This window comes from Urocitellus parryii, assembly GCF_045843805.1.
Source record: "Urocitellus parryii isolate mUroPar1 chromosome 10 unlocalized genomic scaffold, mUroPar1.hap1 SUPER_10_unloc_3, whole genome shotgun sequence".
Classification (NCBI taxonomy): domain Eukaryota; kingdom Metazoa; phylum Chordata; class Mammalia; order Rodentia; family Sciuridae; genus Urocitellus; species Urocitellus parryii.
Genome location: NW_027551756.1, coordinates 159 through 18,772, shown reverse-complemented (window position 1 = coordinate 18,772; position 18,614 = coordinate 159). Strand labels below are relative to the sequence as shown.

At 38.7% G+C, this 18,614-nt stretch overlaps 1 protein-coding gene across 1 annotated transcript in view; it reads left to right on the top strand.

Annotated features, from left to right (window-relative positions):
• The window catches only part of LOC144251241 (broad substrate specificity ATP-binding cassette transporter ABCG2-like), a 61,562-nt gene extending 45,248 nt beyond the window's left edge, over positions 1-16,314 (top strand). The window contains exons 11-14 of the mRNA XM_077794266.1: positions 6,706-6,860; positions 8,726-8,815; positions 9,597-9,682; positions 16,116-16,314. Coding sequence (XP_077650392.1) covers positions 6,706-6,860; positions 8,726-8,815; positions 9,597-9,682; positions 16,116-16,314 — 530 coding nt within the window. The remainder of the gene's footprint in view (positions 1-6,705; positions 6,861-8,725; positions 8,816-9,596; positions 9,683-16,115) is intronic.
• Positions 16,315-18,614: the final 2,300 nt, after the last annotated feature.

Here is an 18,614-nt window from a genome sequence, read left to right as displayed (position 1 = left end):
AACCCAATGTCTTGCACTTGTTAGGCTAGCATTCTACTGCTGACCTACATGCCCAGTGCTGAAAGTTCATGTATTTTTTTTAATTTGTTTTCAATATGAGTCAAGTCTTCTGTTTTCAATTGAACCTCTTGAAATATGAAACTATGCATGTGCTCTGAAACAAAAGTTGAGAGTTTTATCCAATTCTGAACTCTTATCCACTTAGATATTAATTTATTCCCCAAGTGACTTTGTCAGTTGCCTGCATCACTCTGCTATACTGTCTGGTATCAGCGCTAGGGCTTGAACTGGCAGTTCCTGGTGAACACTGGGAGGCATCTTAGCTTGTCCAGTAGTCTGCTCTGTTGTTCTGTGAGTTCTCCAAACATTTTCAATTTAATTTGGAAAGCAATCTAATAACATACACTGCTTTATATTCTCCCAGAGACCCTGACCAAGTCATTTAAAGTGTTTATCTCCACAGAGGGATCTGATTATGTAGCCATATATTGTATCATAAAAATGATGTGGAAATTTTTTAACCTATAATCACAACTTTATTTTCATTTTTCTTTTGGAAAAGATAATCATTGCATTGATACTGGGACTCATAATAGGTGGCACTTTCCTTGCGCTAAAAAATGACTGTACTGAAATCCATCATAAGTAAGCAAATTAAATACTGTTACTTTGTTCAAGCTTATAAAGAGTCATTATGAATTTGAATTTATAATAAGTATGGGATGGATGTCATTCTTTTATTGGCAGTGAAATAAGCACACTACAAAATGAATTGAAGAGTTAATATTTTTAAAGGTATGCATGTAGTGATAAATATTCAACAAAATTTTGACCTTTCATCTATTTTAAGTATACAGTACAGTGGTATCAGTCGCATTCACATCGTAAAATTATCACCACCATCCAGTTCCAGAACATTTTTTCATCTTCTCAAATGGAATTTCCATATGCATTAAAAAGTAACCCTCCAGATTCACCAATCCCAACCCCTGGCAACCACCTTATAATTCTATCTCTGAATCTGACCAGTCTAGGATCCTCATACCCATGGACTAATACATTACTACTCCTTTGGTGCCTTATTTTCTTTAGCATTATGTCCTTAATAATCATCCAAGTTGCAGAATATGTTGGAATTTCTTTCAATCTTAAGGCTGAATAATAGTGCATTGAATATATATGACATTTCCTTTATTATTCTTCTGTTTCTCAAAATGCAGGTTGTTTACACCTTTAAGTTGTGAATAATGCTGCTATGGTATACAAATATTTGTTTGAATTCCTGATTCCAGTATTTTATGTAGGTACCTAGCTTTGTTGGATCAAATGGTAATTCTTTTAGTTTTTTTCAACAACTGCTATGCTACCTTCCACTGCAGCTGCACCATTTTACAGTTTTTTCTCCAGCAGTTCACAAGAGTTCCAATTTCTAAATCTCCCCACCGGAATGTTATTTTTTCATTTCTTTAAATAATAGATGTCCACTGAATCTTTGGAGAAATGTCTGTTTAAGTCCTTTGCTAATTTTCAAATTGCATTGTTTGGGGGCTTATTGTTGCTATTTTAGTTTTTTTCTTATTCCTGGAATATTAATCATTTATCAGATATATGATTTTCAAGTATTTTCTTCCATTCTGTGGGCTATCTTTTCACTGTGTTTATAGAGTCTTTGATGAATAAATGTTTTTAATTTTGAGGTATCCCAGGTAGCCTATTTGTTGTTTTTGTGGTTTGTGGGCCAGTTTCTTTGATATGTTTTTGTTTTGTTGGACTTGAGAATTGCACTCATTTCTGCCCATCTGTTCTAGGGAAGTGGGATAGAATATTTATAGAGCAAGGAAGACACTCACAGATGTGACAGGAGTTATAGAGTTTATTGAGAAATACGTGTGGGGGAGGTCCAGTGGCAGTGGGCTGGTGTACCTCTGCTGCACTCGGTGCTGCTGGGACTTCGCCAGAAAGTAATGCCTCTTATCTGTCTCCATACTGTTCAGAGATGGCTGCCTGATGAGCAGCTCACTCTCCACTGTGCTCTGGTCTGCATCAGTTACTGCAGGGAGGCAGGTTCCATAGGTGAAGCAATGACATTAGCAGCATTAACTTACTTTTCTCCTTTCCTTTACTGTTGTTCCTTGGGGGTTGTTTTGTGTACTCAGCTTCCATGTTCTCACCAGAGGAAATTTCAAGCAAGATACAAACCACAGTAAAAGTTTAACACATTTTACTAAAAAAGAAAGCACCCCCAAGGAAGATGATAAGTCTTCTTAAAGATGATGAGTTTTATTGACCATTTGGTTTTACTTGTTTATTTATTGAGCTCAGTTTCTTGGGGGTAAGTGGAGAAGTTGTTACAAAGTCCCACCCACGTATCACCTCTCAGCTCTGATTTAGAGACTACATTAGATTCCTAAACCTCTACAGGGCATGCTTTTATCTACAGGCATTTAAGTGAAACTTGAGGGGAAAGGGAGGCTATGATGATGATATTATAATGATATGCTAACAACTGAAGTCATCCTGGCCTTACTGACAGGTTTTCTTTGGAACTTGTTTTAAAGAACTTTTGGTTGGTGGAATCTTGTCTTAATAATTCTCCTTTCCTGTGTCTGGGAATCTCTGTTCTGTGTAGAGGTCTCATTTCCTTCCAACCAGACCTGGATCAGGGTAATTTGTGTTTCTCTTATCTATGGAGGTGAATTTGAATACCCATTCCTTAGCCCTGGAAATAACTCTGACTGGCTTTGGGTAAATTTCTTCTTAAAGAAAACATGTGAGGAGTCAGCAGGCTCAGCCTAGGGAATTAACCTCTTAGCTGCTTTTCTCCCCCACCCATGTCTATCTACCATCTATCACTTGCAAGACCAGCATCCTAAGAAATAACTATCCAGGAACAAGTGTAAGAAAGTAACTTTCAACAGGTAACACTAACTTGCCCTAGTTCCTGGCATATGGAAGAGAGAGCCAGGGCACCTCAAGATAATATATTTCTGGAATTTTTGTCCCAGGAATGTTCTTATTGTTCCCCTAACTTGGCTAGATTTTTGGAACAAAAAGGGGCATTGAGGGCCTAGTGTTTTACTGTCCCCTTTTTCTTCAAGGATGTGTAGGATCGGTGGGTAGAATTAGAATTTTGTTGTTACATGAGTAGCACTTAGGCTAGTGCAGTGATTGTTACCTGTGGAATTACCTTTATAAGTACCCTTAAAAATCTCATTTCTTGATGAGACTTTTTAATGGCTGTGTCTGAACATAAGAGCTCAGCAAAATGTCACACACCTCAAAAACTGTACTATAATACACAGTCATAGAGACACCACTGTGGAGACATAGAATTGGGGAGAGACCTCACGAGGCCACACTTCCCTATTTTAACCTGTATTTTTTAAAAATCTGCTTAACGTTATATCATTACAGATATAAAAAGTTCTGTGAATAGAAAACTTCCCTAATTGTATTGAATTAACTGTAGTGTTTTTTTCCTCTTCTGCAGAGCCTGTTCACTCTATGTGCTGATTGTGTTCCAATGCATCATGAGTGTCTCAGCCAGGGATATTTTCCTGATAGAGAGGAATCTTTTTATGTGAGTATGTTTCCACTCTAGGAAGTAGCCTCAGAGCCAGCTGGTCAAACTGGTAACATCCAGAAGTGAGCCAAGGATGTAATCTGGGAGATTACTAGTATTGTTTTCTTTTATTTCTTAGTTCATTTAATTGACAAATGTAAATTGTATACACATATAATGTGCAACCTAGCTTTTGAAGTCTGTATAGGGGTTGCTAATATTAATTGAAAAGAAGCATTCAGGGATGGAATAGAAAATCAAGAGGAAGTGGGGTCTACTACTGAGGGAAAAGAGAGTTTCATGGTTAGATGTGGTCAGTGAATCCCAGTGTTACATAGAGAATAAGAAATAAAGGGGCTGAAATTATCTTTTTGTTTTTAGTAAATAGTAGGTCATGATGGCACTTGCGGAAAAAGTTTAAGAAGCTCAATAGAGATTAAAGGGTGGGATCATCTGCAAATTAGAGGTGGAAAGTAAAACTGACAAAGAATTTAATTTCCCTTACTGGATGGAGGAGTAGAAATGGCAGAGGAGAGCCTTACAGTAAAGAGCAGACTGGTTTTGTCTCTTCTGTTTTCAAAGATGGAAAAGATTTTCCCATACTTACATGCCAAAGACAGGCATCATCAGAGAGTGAAGGAATAAAGACACTGGTGGAAGAGTTTATGAGAGACAAGAGGTAGAGGAAAGATGAGGATTAGGTAGCCGACAGGGCTGCACTATGGAGACGTGATCATTGAAGGAAGAAGACTTCTTTTTTCTTTTGTAACATGAGAGTAGCAGAAGTTAAAGGAGTTTAGGGATGTGTAGCTACATTGGGGCCTAGGAGAAAATCAATATCACCTTCTTCATACTCAGAAGTATGGAGAGAAGAAAAGGCTCTGTTACACTTGGATTAACCCCTCAAGGACTGCTCCTCAGGCAGAGCCAGCCACAGAGGAGAAGCAGAGTCTCTGAGGAGAGTGAGGAGATGCAGACTCTGTCCCTGGAGGGGTGATGCGGGCCAGAGTGGGCAGCAGCAGGAGGGGTGCTGTCATGAGAGAGGGTCACAGCAAGGGCCTTGGGGGCTGATACCCCAGGGAGGCTGCACCTAAGGTAGAGAAGGGTGTAGGGGGTCAGCCTGGAGTCTTTGGGCTGCTACAGTGTCAGACCTGGTGACAGCAGGAGTTTCCACAGCAGCACCTCCTCTGGGCTGTGCCTCTTGGACTAATCTGGGATGTGTGGTGCTTTTGTTTTTAAGACTTGAATACATCAGTGGATACTACCGAGTGTTATCTTACTTCCTTGGAAAACTGGTATTTGATTTACTATTCAAGAGGTTTTTTCCAAGTTTTATATTTACTCTTGTGGTATACTTGATGTTAGGTAAGTAACAAGACAAAGAGGATGTGTCTTTAGCCTTAGATATGAGCTGATACTAATTTCTATTTTCTCTTTGTAAGGATGTTCATAGTTCTCCAAACTACAAACTAAGCCAAAAGCTATTTAAACATTGTATTATCTCTAATATAGCATTATCTCTAATGCTAAATGTGAGCATTTTTTAGTCTTTTCCTAAACAAACTTTGGGGAGGGCAGTAACTGGGTTTTAAACCCAGTTAGGCAAGGGATATACCACTTTATTTTTAACATGAGACATTTTAATCTTGATAAATTGTCCAGGCTAGCCATGAGTCTGTTGTCTCAGTCTCCCAAGTAGCTGTGTTTACCAAGCCAACCTTGTGCCGTTGTGACCAGTGCAACCAAACATTAAAACTGGTTTTAAAACTACATTTTATGACGAAATGCAGTGTGTCATACATGAATATTGAGGAAATTTATAAAACTACTTAAGACTATCCTGGAGGAGCTGGGATATTTATTGCCTATCTATCTACATTTCTCCTATCTCTCTCTATATATCTCTGTATGGAGATAAAATATAGATATGTAGGTAATATCTCTAATATCTATAGAGATTTATTGAGAGAGATAGATAGTCAACATACACATACATTCTCTCCATCTCCTTCTATGGTGAAAGAAAGATGGTGACTTTTAAAGTAGATTGAAATAAGTCAATCAATGGAAGGGAAACTGATGTGATACAGCAATTTGTATACGGGGTAAAAGCGGGAGTTCATAATCCACGTGAATCAACCGTGTAATATGATGTATTAAGAACTATGTAATGTTATGAACGACCAATAAAAAAAATAAAAAAAAAAGAAAAGAAAGGGGGCATTTGCTAAGCTTAAAAAAAAATAAAGTAGATTGATTCAAAAAAACTATTTAATAAAACTATTTTTTGGTGGATATGGATGTGTTTTTTTGCATTATGCTCAGGTTTCCTGCCACTTTGATTGCATGAATATTTCCATCTGTCTCACATACACATACACACACACACACACACGTGCACACATGCACACACACATATAAACACACAAGAAATACCTATTTTTTGACAACACACGAGAGTAAGAACCACTGATAGAGCTTAAAATCTTCCACTTTACAAATAAGAGTTGTGTCATAAAGAATTTTTCATGAAATCTAGACCCCCTAGACTCCTCTTAGGTGTTCCTGAAGCTGTTTCAAAATCTTCACATCGTATGACCCAGAGCATGAGTTTATTATCATTTATAAAGTAGTTATTTAACCTAACCATTCTGTATCATAGAGCCATATGATCCTTTGTCTAGGGAAGTCTTCCATTATGGAGAAACTCTCCATTTCCCAAGACACCAAATCCACTTGTGGAATCCGAACCCCAGTTTCTTCACTAATGCAGTTGCAGCAAACAATGAACAATGTGGTGATGTCTGGGTACATGAATATGTTCTTGAGTCTCCTTAGCCATTTGTGTTGCCTATATCTCTCCATCTCAGCAACTCTGATATTGTTCATAATTACATGTAAAGGATAGTAGGTATTACATGGAAAGGTCCTTCATCAGTAAATGTATGAAAGAAAACTATGATAGCTTTGTGCAGTTACAAAGAGGGAAAAATGAAACGGTGAACCATGATAGTTGGATCATGTTTGTCTTTTTTCATTTTGATATTAGTTGACTGGAAAATTATAGTGTTCTTTGCATGTTGAACATTCTGAAATACAAGGTGACCTAGACAGTTGCACTGACCCCTTCTTTTCTTTCTGAGGGCTGAAACGGGGGATAACAGCTTTCCTCATCACAATGATTACTGCTTTGATGGTGACTTATTCAGCCACTTCCATGATCTTGGCTATAGGAATACATAAGAATGCAGCATCTGGAAAAACACTTCTGGTGACTTCATATTTTGTGTTTATGCTGGTGAGTAGGAACCTGTGTTTCTTTGAGAGGGAATTTCTCTCCTTGTTTCTTCATGCACATTCACCTTCATTGATTAGAACTTCATAATCCAGAGGAACTCTCATTGGCCCATTCCCTCATAAAAAAAGACTGGTTACCTGCCTGCCTTTGATGCTGGTATCAGAGAATTGCCAGCTGTTTACCCATAGCAGAGATGGTTTGGTTGGATTCACCACTCTCCAATGTCAGAGTGAAACTTCATGAGTGTGCAGCATGGGACTCTAACTTTAGTTTTAAAATAGTGGAAAATTCCCAAACATATGTATTATGCTCCGGTTTCCTCCCAGTTTCATTGCATGAATATTTCCATACATATATATCTCACATAAAAACACCAGAAATACCTATTTTTGACAACACACCAAAGTAGGAACCACTGATAAAGCTTAATTATTTCTGGCTTCCTGATGATCCCTTATGTCAATATTTCTCTGCTCTTATTTTGTTTCCAGTGGTTACTTAGTTCTAATGTTACATATTCTAAAGATTGTACTCACAATGATGAATCAACAGATGAATGGAACTACTTACTACTATGATGTGAACTAAACAGGAGTGCCTAGCCATTGATATGTCCTTTCTACTACAGTAGGAGCAGATGCCTTTCAATATGAAGCAGAATTAGCATAAGTGCTTGCCAAAGTTTAATTCTTCTGTTTCTAAATTTGGCAACTATCGATGTATATCATTGAGAAAGTGATGTCTTATTTATATTTCCTATACTGTCATTCAGTAAATGAAGTGTTCATCAATAAATTAAGGTGTTTTGTTTATTTTGTGCTCTGACTGATTCACATGTAAAGATTTCTCTGTGCAAATTTAGAAACCATAAAACCACATTTTACTTAGAGATGCTTAGAGATTCATGGAGTGTTCAAGAGTAAAAATATGCTTGCACAGCACAACACTGTCATTGTTTTGCATATCCCAGGGCATGTCACACCAGTTAAGTCAAGTGTTATGTGGACCACATAGGTGTTTCTTTTTCATCTCAAGCATCCCCTCCTATCATCATCATTGTGATACTGCTTTCTGTTAGCTTTAGGTGAGGGTATTGACCATTTTTTCAGCCATACTTTATCACATTATCTTCTTTATCAATTTTAGGCTTTGGGTCATGGTAAGCCTGCATTTTGAGCCCCAAAATTACACCAAAAGTTATGGATATATAGTGCAGATCCTTCTAAATAACAAATCATATTGTATGGAAGTAGAGGGGGATGTGTGATGATCAGGATTTTCTGGCATCTGTTCCTAAGTATCCTTAGACATGGAAATGATTTAAAATATACAAGATGTGTATATTTACAGCATAAAAATGTACATGGGTTACATACAAAACTATGCCATTTTTAAAATAAGGGATTTAAGCATCTACAAGTTTTGGTACCTGTGGTTGAGATGGGTGGATCTTAGAACCAGTTCCTTAGATACTGAGAGACAGCTGTATTTCTTAATCTTCCATTGTGTGCAGTCACAGGGGAAAGCTAATGACATATTCCTGATTATTAAGAATTCTCCAAATAAATAAAACATATTATACAGATTATAAGTATATTTTCCCAAATCTTCCAAATAAGTGAAACATATAATATAGTTTATAGGTGTATTATCCTTCCTTTAATACCATAAACTGCCTTAGCTATACAAAGGTATAGATATTCAAAAGAAAAAGATTAACATTTAGAGTAAGTGAAAGAATTTCAAGAAAGAGTAGATCCTAGCAGAAATGTTTAGATGGTGATGGAGTTCTTATAGAGGACCTTGTTCAGAGTTCCTCATAAAAACGCTGCACCAGTTCTGATACTTGGTTTTGATTTTCATAGGTTTTCTTGGGTATGTCATTGAATTTTGAAACCATGGCACCTCAGCTCTCCTGGCTTCAGTACTTCAGTATTCCTCATTATGGCTATATGGTAAGTTGTCTTCATCTGTCTTTGTGAGGGGTTCCTAAGGTGGGAACAAACAAAATCAAGCCTCATCCTCTCATTTCCCAGCCATGACCTTTGAATGTCTCTTATCCAGGAACTGTCTTTCACAAGAAATGCACGAGTATTTGTTTAGCCTTGGTAATCACAAAGTCAGAGATTTGTTTGGGGTTTTCCTCTGTCACCTAATTGTTTCAGAGAGATGAATGGTGGGAAGAAATCTCAATAAAGAGGAAGGATTGACTAATTAATGAAAAACATATTCAGTTCAATAAGGGAATAAATGAGGAATGGGAGACTGGAACACATAACTTATATTAAAAGGGAAATTAGAAGAGAAACAAAGACCACGTAATACTCAGAGCCATAGTAGCTTTAGCAAGTTAATTGGCTCCAAAGAAAGCTGTGTCTTGAAACAGTACAATCAAATTGCTATTTCCAAAAATTACAACTGGTGTTGATTGAAACAAACAAGAAATATTACCATAGATCAATAAAATAATAATAATAATAATAATAATGAAGATTAATTTTGAGAATATAACTGAGATACTTCTTTGTCACCTTTTATTTTTTCTCTTTGGGGTACTAGGTACCCAGGCCTTTGTGCATGCTCAGCATGTGTTCTAACACTTTGATATATCTCTAACTGTTTTTATTTAATTTGGGACAAAGTCTGACTAGATTGAGTTGCCCAGGCTGATCTTGAACTTGAAATTCTTTCACCTTGGCCTTTGAAATTTGAAACAATTTACCCATTGTATTATAGGCTTTGCAGTATAATGAATTTTTGGAACAAAACTTCTGTTCAGGACACAATACAACAGTAAGCAAAGGTTGTTCCAGCAACGTGATGTAAGTTGTATTCAATATCATGATACATTTGTGTTTGCTTACTTTCTATTGTGGTGTGATATAGAAAGTCCCCTGGGCTTAGAAAAAGTCCAAGTCCTTCTAGGGTCAACAGGTTTTCTGTACCTAAGTCTTCTCAGCCCTGAAGTAAGCCCTTGTGCACTAATAATGCATGGGAACATGCTGTGCTTGTGTTTTACTACAGTCAAAATTGTATTGAACGTGGGAAATTATGTTTTGAGCTTTTTAAAGATTGATGTTTTGGTTGCAGTTTTGAATTAACAAGAGAAAAGAAAATGCCAGTATGTGAAATCTCTTATAGATTTTTGAAATAATTATTCGTAATAATAAATTTCTATTTTTAATTACTGACAAGAAAAAAAAAAACTCTGTGAAGAGGGTTTTCTTTATCCTGGTTTGATTTAGGTGTGACATCTTTGTAACACAAAAGACTATGCCACACTTGGTGGTCAGGATGAAGTGGATGGGAAAAGTAGGACAAGTTAAGAAGCCACCACAGGCTTCATACTTACATAATAAGGCTTATCCTCAAAAGAAGGAGGAGAAAGCTTCTCTTACAGCAAAGAGGCCATGAATCTTCTTGAAATTTCTAAGTTTGAAAAGAAGCACAAGAATGGCATTAGCAATAATTGTGACTGCACCAGCTGTTTTAGTACCAGCCACTTTTCTAACCTGTGGCAAGAACACTGCATCCTGCTCCACCAGCAGCTACCTAAGGTTTGGCTGATTCCTGGCCCTGCTGGTATCTTTCTGAAGCTGAGTATCTGTGATGCTCATCACAGTCTTGGTGAAAGAGCCTCGTAGTATAACTCTGGCTGGCAACCCTTGCTCCTCCCTGGTCCTAGTTTTATAATTCTTAGCCTATGTTCTTTGAATGGCTGTCTTGTGGATGAGCAGAACTATGCAAGGACCATAGGTGTCATCAGTTAAAGCTGAGGGTTCCTTACCAGAAGTAAGTGAAAAGCTATCTGATCGATACTTTCTTTGAAGAGAATAGCATTACAAATTTGGAAATGAGTTCATCTGTGGAGGCTGGAAACTTGGTTCACAGTGTGATTGCAAATTTGGCCAAGCTTGTGAACTCTAATTCTCCTCTTTTAAATGTGAGTAATATCAATACCCCTTTAGATTGAATTAGGGTTTAACTGAGTATTTAGGTACAAATTTCTTGGCATAGTATCTAACAAAATTGTAACCATTTAATGACTGTTAATTATTAGACATGAAGAGAAAATACCTGATTAACTGCAGGCTTCTTCATTTTTTTATTTTGAGGCAGTGTCTTTCTAAGTTTCTTAGTGCCTCACTAATTTGATGAGGCTGACCTACAACTTTTGATTCTCCTGCCTCAGCCACCAGAGTCATTGGGATTATGGGCATGCACCACCACATGCAACCAAGTCACTCTTAAAAAGAGTTTTCCAAAGTAAAGAGCAGAAATTATCTCTGGTTTTCATTTTTCTACATTGTTAGTATTCTTATCACCATGATTGGCAAGATTTGATAACCACATTGATTTTTGTGTCATCTTAATTAATTCTTTATTGATTTTATTTTTTAAAATACACAACAGCATAATGCATTACAATTCTTAATACACATAGAGAGGACAATATTTCATATCTTTGTATACAAAGGATGTTCACGCCAATTCATGTCTTTGTACACATATTTTTGTTTGTTTTTTTCATTAAGCTGGACCTTGTGGCCTAAGGGATTGTGTCATTTAGGAAATAATTCTTAATTTTGGGTCACAGACTCCTTTGAAAGCATAAGAAAAGTGAAAAAATGTCTTCTCAGAAATGTGCTGTCCTACTTTACTTATTATTAATTAATACTCCATGTAGGATATATAATATAATGTCCTTGCATTGGGACATTATAGCTGGATATAAGAATCTGCATATATGATTACATGAACAATGTAATTCTACTTCATGTATAACCAGAAGAATCAGAAGTTATCTCCATGTATATATGTCAAAATACATTCTACTGTCATGTATAACTAATTAAAAAATAAAATATAAAAAAATAAATACACAGTATATACACTGAGTAAAATTTGATAGATACTAGGAATGAAATTATATCTTTATTTGTGTTGAATTTTAGGTGTAGTGGTGAAGTATTCTTGACAATCCAAGACATTGATCTCTCACCTTGGAGCTTATGGAAGAATCTCCTGAGTTTGTGTTGTGTGATGATTATCTTCCTCATAATTACCTACCAAAGATTGTCACAGCTCAAAAAAAAATTCTTAAATTCCTATTAATTTACTGTGAACCATTCTCACATTTCAAGAAAAAGCACCTTTTACAGAATAGAAGACACAGAGAAAAACTCTCATTAATACAGTTATCTCATACTAGACAAAGGTGCCAAAATCATATATTAGAGAAAAGCCTTTTCTCTTCAACAAATGGTGCTGGGAAAATTGGAAATTCATATTCAGCAAAACAAAATTAAATCCCTCTTTCTCACCCTGCACAAAACTCAAATCAAAATGTATCAAGGACTTAGGCACTAGAACAGAGTCCCTGCACCTAGTAGAAGAAAAAGTAGGCCCAAATCTTCACATGTATGCTTAGGATCTGACTTCCTTAACAAGACTTGTAAAGCTCCAGAAATAAAATGAAGAATCAATAAATGGAATGGATTCAAACTAAAAAGCTTCTTCTCAGCAAAGAAAATAATCAATCATGTGAATATAGAGTCTACAGAACAGAAAATAAATCTTTACCACAGGCACCTCAGACAGAGCATTAATCTCCAGGTAAATATAAAGAACTCAAAAAACTTAAAACCAAAAAAAAAAGTGACCCAATCAATAAATGAGCTAAGGAACTGGACACTTCAAAGAAGAAAAAAAAAATCAATCGAGAAATGCAAATTAAAACTACATTGAGATTTCATCTCAACTCAAGTCAGAATAGCAATCATAAAGAATACAAGCAACAATAAATGTTGGTGAGGCTTTGGGGGGGGAAGTACATTCATACATTGTTGGTGGGCTGCAAATTGGTGCAACAACTATGAAAGGCAATATGCAGATTTCTCAGAAAACTTGGAATGGAATCACCATTTGACCCAGCTATCCTACTCCTTGTTTCCCCCCCCCCCAAAGGACTTAAAATCAGTACACTATAGTGATGTTTACAGCAGCTCAACTCACAATAACTAAACTATGTAATCAACCTGGGTGACTTCAAGAGAAAAATTGATGAAGAAATTGTGGTATATGTACAGATTAGAATATTACTCAGCCTTAAAGAAGAATCAAATTATGGCATTTGTTGGTAAATGGATGGAGGTAGAGAATTCCATGCTAAGCAATATAAGCCAATCCCCCCAAACCAAAGGCTGAATGTTTTCTCTAATATGTGGATTCTAATTCACAATAAGGGGTGGCTAGGGAAGAATAGAGGTACTTTGGCTTAGGCATAGGGGAGTGAAAGGAGGCAAGGGTATAAGGGGGTGGAAGAATATAGGAATGAATCAGACATCATTACCCTATGTGCATATGTGAATACATTATTGGTTTAATTCTAAATCATGTACAACCAGAAGAGTGAGAAGTTATACTCCATTTATGTATCATATGTCAAAATGCATTCTATAGTCACAAATAGAGAATTAGAACAAATATAAAAAGTTGGATGGAAATAAAAGTATACCTTGATTTAAGTATCCAATAAAATTTTTTAAATTATTTTCTCTTCAGTTGCCATCAATAGTTATTTTTATTAGAAAATTTTCACAAAAACTTATGATATTATGCACTGAATTATAGTTCATCTTATCAGACAGGAATGGAGAAATCCAGTCTAACTCATTGACCTGAAAAAGGAGAAATGAATTCTAGACACTCTTGACAAGTTGCTTATATCAGTTTTCTCATCCTTTAAATAAATAGGGAAGTTAGTATCACTCCAGTTTTAATGGTCCATGAATTTGTGATTTCCAGTTGATTAATAATGCATATTTTGAGATCTGGAGAAATTCTTAAGATGGCACATTATAGGATGGCTGTATTTTCAGTTACTCTTTGGGTAAGATACAAACATCAGGAGTATTACTCAGTGAGGTGGGTCAAAAGAAGGAATTCACTGAAATACAGTATCACACTGAGATAAGAACAAAGAGCAGTCAGTGTAGACAGATGATCAGGTTGGGAAGATGGGATAATTCAAAAGGAAACAAAATGCTAATACATACAGAACACTTCCCCTTTCTCACAACCTCTTGCCAACTTTACCTCTACCCCCAGGGAATTGTTCCTCCCAGGAAGGAGTTCTTATTGACCACCTAGGTGACTCCTTTCTTGCCTTTTTGTTATTCCCATCTTTGGCCAGTAGGTAGGATGGGAGGAGTGAGCATCAGAAGAAAGGAAACCTGAAATTCATAAAAGGGTAAGATATACCTCCTCCCATGGATATCACCTCTGGATCTCCTTCTTTTCCCAGAAGAATTATGTTTCTGTTCTATCTTCTAAATAAAACTTTTTTCCTGTGCTTGCCTCACCATTTTTCTAGCATTTAATCTTCAACACCAGGGGAATGAGGACCTGACGCTCATTTTTCAAGACCAGTATCAGTGCAATGAGAGTCTCATAAGATTCAGAAATTTGGGTGCATTGAAAAAAAAATAAGTGTATTGTATTCAAGCTCATTGTAGAAGTTGCAGTGTAGCAGGTTCGCTGCAGAGAGGAGGTATAATACAAACAAAAACACAACAGAAAAATTTGGCAAGGAAAAGATCCCAAGATCAGAAAAATAGTCTGAACTTAGATGATCCAGAAACTGTACAACCAAATGACATTTGAGTGCTCTGTGTTTACAACTGGAAAGTGGAGAGCCATCTTGATGAGCCTCTGCTTCAGTGTGCTGCTACAGGAGCATGGTAGATGGTAGCAAAAATTGCCATATTGTCCTGGCGAGCATCTACTGAAGGGTCTAGGGTGTAACCTAGCAGAATATAATTGAAATAGGCACAGAGAAGATAATACTTGGGGAATTCAAGTAAAAAATATATGGAAGGGAGTATAATTTACTTTCCTTTTAAGTGTGAATATTCACATGACCAGCTGAAGACGACTGGGAAACCGAACAGGTGAGTATGAATACACTCAGGGACTAAGCCTATGAAGGTCACATTTGTGGCAGCCCAGTGAGTGTGCCCTGTTGCAGATTGGCTCCCCTGCCCTATAAGTAGAATTCTTGGGAAGCTCCTGAGATCCAGACTTCAAGCAGAGATCAGGATCTGCCTGGTCCTAGAGGTGTTTTGATCTTAAATCTCCATAACATATAGAACCCTTCAAAATTACTAAATCCAAAGTGGACTAAGCCCCGGATGCTTATATCAGTGAGAAAGAAAGCTGAATGCTATCTCAACCAGCTTCAGTCTACCCGTAAGTCACGCACGTGCCATATACTCCCACACATTCTGTTCAAAGCCCCAGGAACCGTGGGGATGTCCCAGTTCTTATGTGAGCCATTCCGTGGGCCCCCAATTCTTATGTGAGCCATTCTGTGGGCCCCCAGTGGGTTAAAGGGATGCCTTAATCCCTGCCTGGCCCTTATCCATTCCTCAGGTGAGTGCAGTCAAAACTTGGGATGCATTTTCTGCTCCCACCCACCCCCAAGGGTGCTGGAAGGTCATGAGAAACAGGGAATCATCTCCTTAGACTCCAAGAGTCCTTTGGTTGTCTATATTCAAGTTTTGCCAAGTTGCCAAGGTCTTAAGGACTTACTCAAGACCTACACTGTGACCACCTGGTCTTTTACTCACTGTGGCCTGGCCCCAGTGGTGACTTAGAGAATGGGTCAAAATGGCCTCCCGAAGGAACTTTTGATTTTAAACCCTCACTGAATTGGACAATTTCTGTCACTGGACTGGGAAGTGGGCATAAACTTTCAGTTTCTGAGATATGCTCCTGTCCTTCCCTCTGCTCTCCAGTCCTTTCCTCCTCTCTGTTCTGTTCTCCTGCTCAAGTATTCCTTGCTAGGAAAAATCCCAAAATTCTCTCCCATTGTTCTTCAACTTCTTTTACATCCTCAGAACCACCCTAGCTGCTCTCAGTCCCACCTTCCCTTCTCCCTCCTCTCTATCCACACCAATCCACTCCTGCGACCCCTCTCATACCTCCACTCCCTCCTCCTGCTATCACAGCTTCTCCTCCCCAACTTCCCACAACTTCTTCTTCTCCTGCAGCCATGGCTTCTCTGCCCAACTCTTCTACTGATATGAACTTTTCCTCTCCCCCTCCATCCCTCTCCTCCTCCTCCTCTCCTTCCTCTTCTCCTGCAGCTATGATTACCTTCACCCACTCACCCCTCTCTTCTCCTGTCAGTGCCCATACCCAGTCCCATTAGGCCCCCTTATCAGATAACCCAAAGTTCTTTTGTCCTCTCAGGGAAGTGACTGGTGCCAAAGGGATTGTCCAAGTACATGTTCCATTCCCACTTCAAGATCTTTCCCAGATTGAAAAGTACCTTGGGTCCTTCTCTGATGACTCTTCTACTTATATTAAGGAATTCCAATACCTCTCCCAGGCTTACGATCTTACATGGCATGATGTCTATGTTGTTCTGTCCTCCACCCTTACACCCTGATGAGCAAGCTCACATCCAGCAGGCTGCATGAGATCATGCTGATCAAATTCCTTTAACAGATATGACTCTCCCCACAGGTGAAGCAGCCATTCCCCTAACCAAACCCAACTGGGACTATCAAGATGACCAACAAGGTCACCATCACTGCATTCTCAAGCTTCAATACCTTATAGCAGGCATGCAGGTGGTTTCCAATAAGGTGGTTAACTTTGATAGGCTGAGAGAAGTCATACAGAATCCAGATGAAAATCCAGCCTTATTTCTCAACCGCCTTATAGAGGCCCTTACCAAATATACTACGCTGGATCCTGAGTCTCCTGCCAGGGCTACAGTGTTAGTAACCCATTTCATTACTCAATTGGCCCATGATATTAGAAAAAAGCTCAAACAAGCTGAGGAAGGCCCTCAGACCCCTATCCAAGAGCTGATGAAAATGGCCTTTAAAGTTTATAATGCCTGGGCTGGGGATGTGGCTCAAGCGGTAGCACACTCGCCTGGCATGCGTGCGGCCCGGGTTTGATCCTCAGCACCACATACAAACAAAGATATTGTATCCGCCAAAAACTAAAAAATAAATATTAAAAAAATTCTCTCTCTCTCTCTCTCTCTTTAAAAAAAAAAATTAAAAAAGTTTATAATGCCTGGGAGGAGTCAGTTAAACTAGCCAGGAGGCATAATTACAGAAAAAGGTAACTCCAAACCCAGGCCTTAGCAGAGGCCCTGAGGCCTACAGCTCAAGTGAGAGCTTCACAGGGGACCCAGCATTCCTCTTCACCAGGGGCTTGCTTCGAATGTGGATGTGAAGGTCACTGGGCTTGCCAATGCCCAAACCCACAGCCTCCTTCTAGGCCATGCCCTACCTGTAAGCAGACAGGACATTGGAAGAGTGACTGATCCATGGCTGGCCCTTCCTTGGTGCTTCTACATGGGGGTATGACCAGCCAGGTTGTCCCTTCTGAACTTTTGGGTTTTGTAGAAGACTGAAGAAACCCGAACTCAAGGACCCCCATCACATTCTCCAAGCCCAGGGTAATGCTCCAGGTAGCAGATAAGTCCATAGCCTTTCTTGTGGACACGAGCTATCTATTCTGTCTTACCTGCCCACTCTAGGCCTCTGTTCAGTTGTTGGGATTGATAGCAAACCCTCCTCTCCAAACCGAACTGCTAAGCTGGCCTGTGCCCTGGAGGCACACCCTTTCACATATTCTTTTTTGGTAATTCCATCCTGTCCTGTTGGTCTCCTAGGCAGAGATGTTCTCCATTTATTAGGAGCAACCCTCCTACTACACCCCAAGAATACTATCACCCATCTTCTTCTGCCTCTAATTCTTACCCTATTTAATAACCCCACAGTACCTACTTTGCCACTGCCCCCGATCTAGTCGATCCCCAGGTCTGGGACATCTCAATGCTGGTCATAGCCTCCCATCAAAAGCCAGTCCATATCCAACTGAAACCGCAAACTAAATTTCCTTTGCAATCTCCCCAATTTCTCATCTCCAAAACCCACAGGGAGGGACTTAAACCCATCATACACTACTTACTTGCCTAGGGACTCCTCATTCCTACTGACTCCCCCTACAACACTCCCATATTGCTGGTACACAAACTCTCAGGTACCTATCACTTAGTCCAAGAACTCTGCCTAATTAAGGAGGCAGTTATTCCCATCCACCCTGTGGTTTCTAACCCTCACACTTTTCTTTCTCATATCCCCCCTTTGACCACTCACTTTACTGTCCTGGATCTTAAAAAAATGCCTTCTTTACAGTGCCCCTCCATCCTGACTCTTATTACCTCTTTACCTTCACATGGGAAGATGCAGTCTTACTTCCAGAGCTGCATCCTCAATTGTTGGAACCTTAATGGAGGGGACCCCAAACTATCATACTTACTACCCCAATGGTAGCCAAGCTCTTAGGCCACTTCCCTGGTACCATGTCTCCTGCCTTAAGAAAGCACCTGTTCCAAATGTCCAGTCCTGGACTTCAACCACACTGGGGCCCACCAAACTCAAGATTTCTCACCAACCCTCTTCTTCTGTTACTAATAATAAATCTCTCTCAAGCTTCTATCTCAACTCACAGATGGTGCTTCTACATCCAAGCATCATGGCAGCAGGATGGCACCAGCGGCTCTCAGATTATGGGTCAAGGTGATTGCCCTTCCACTGGCCGCAATTATGCGGTCAGCCTTAATATTACTGAATTCAACCAGGCCACCTTGTCCCACTTATGTTCAGCAATGCTATGGTTCATAGTAGACCAAACTGAGAAAACTTGTAAGCACTTTCCTGATAC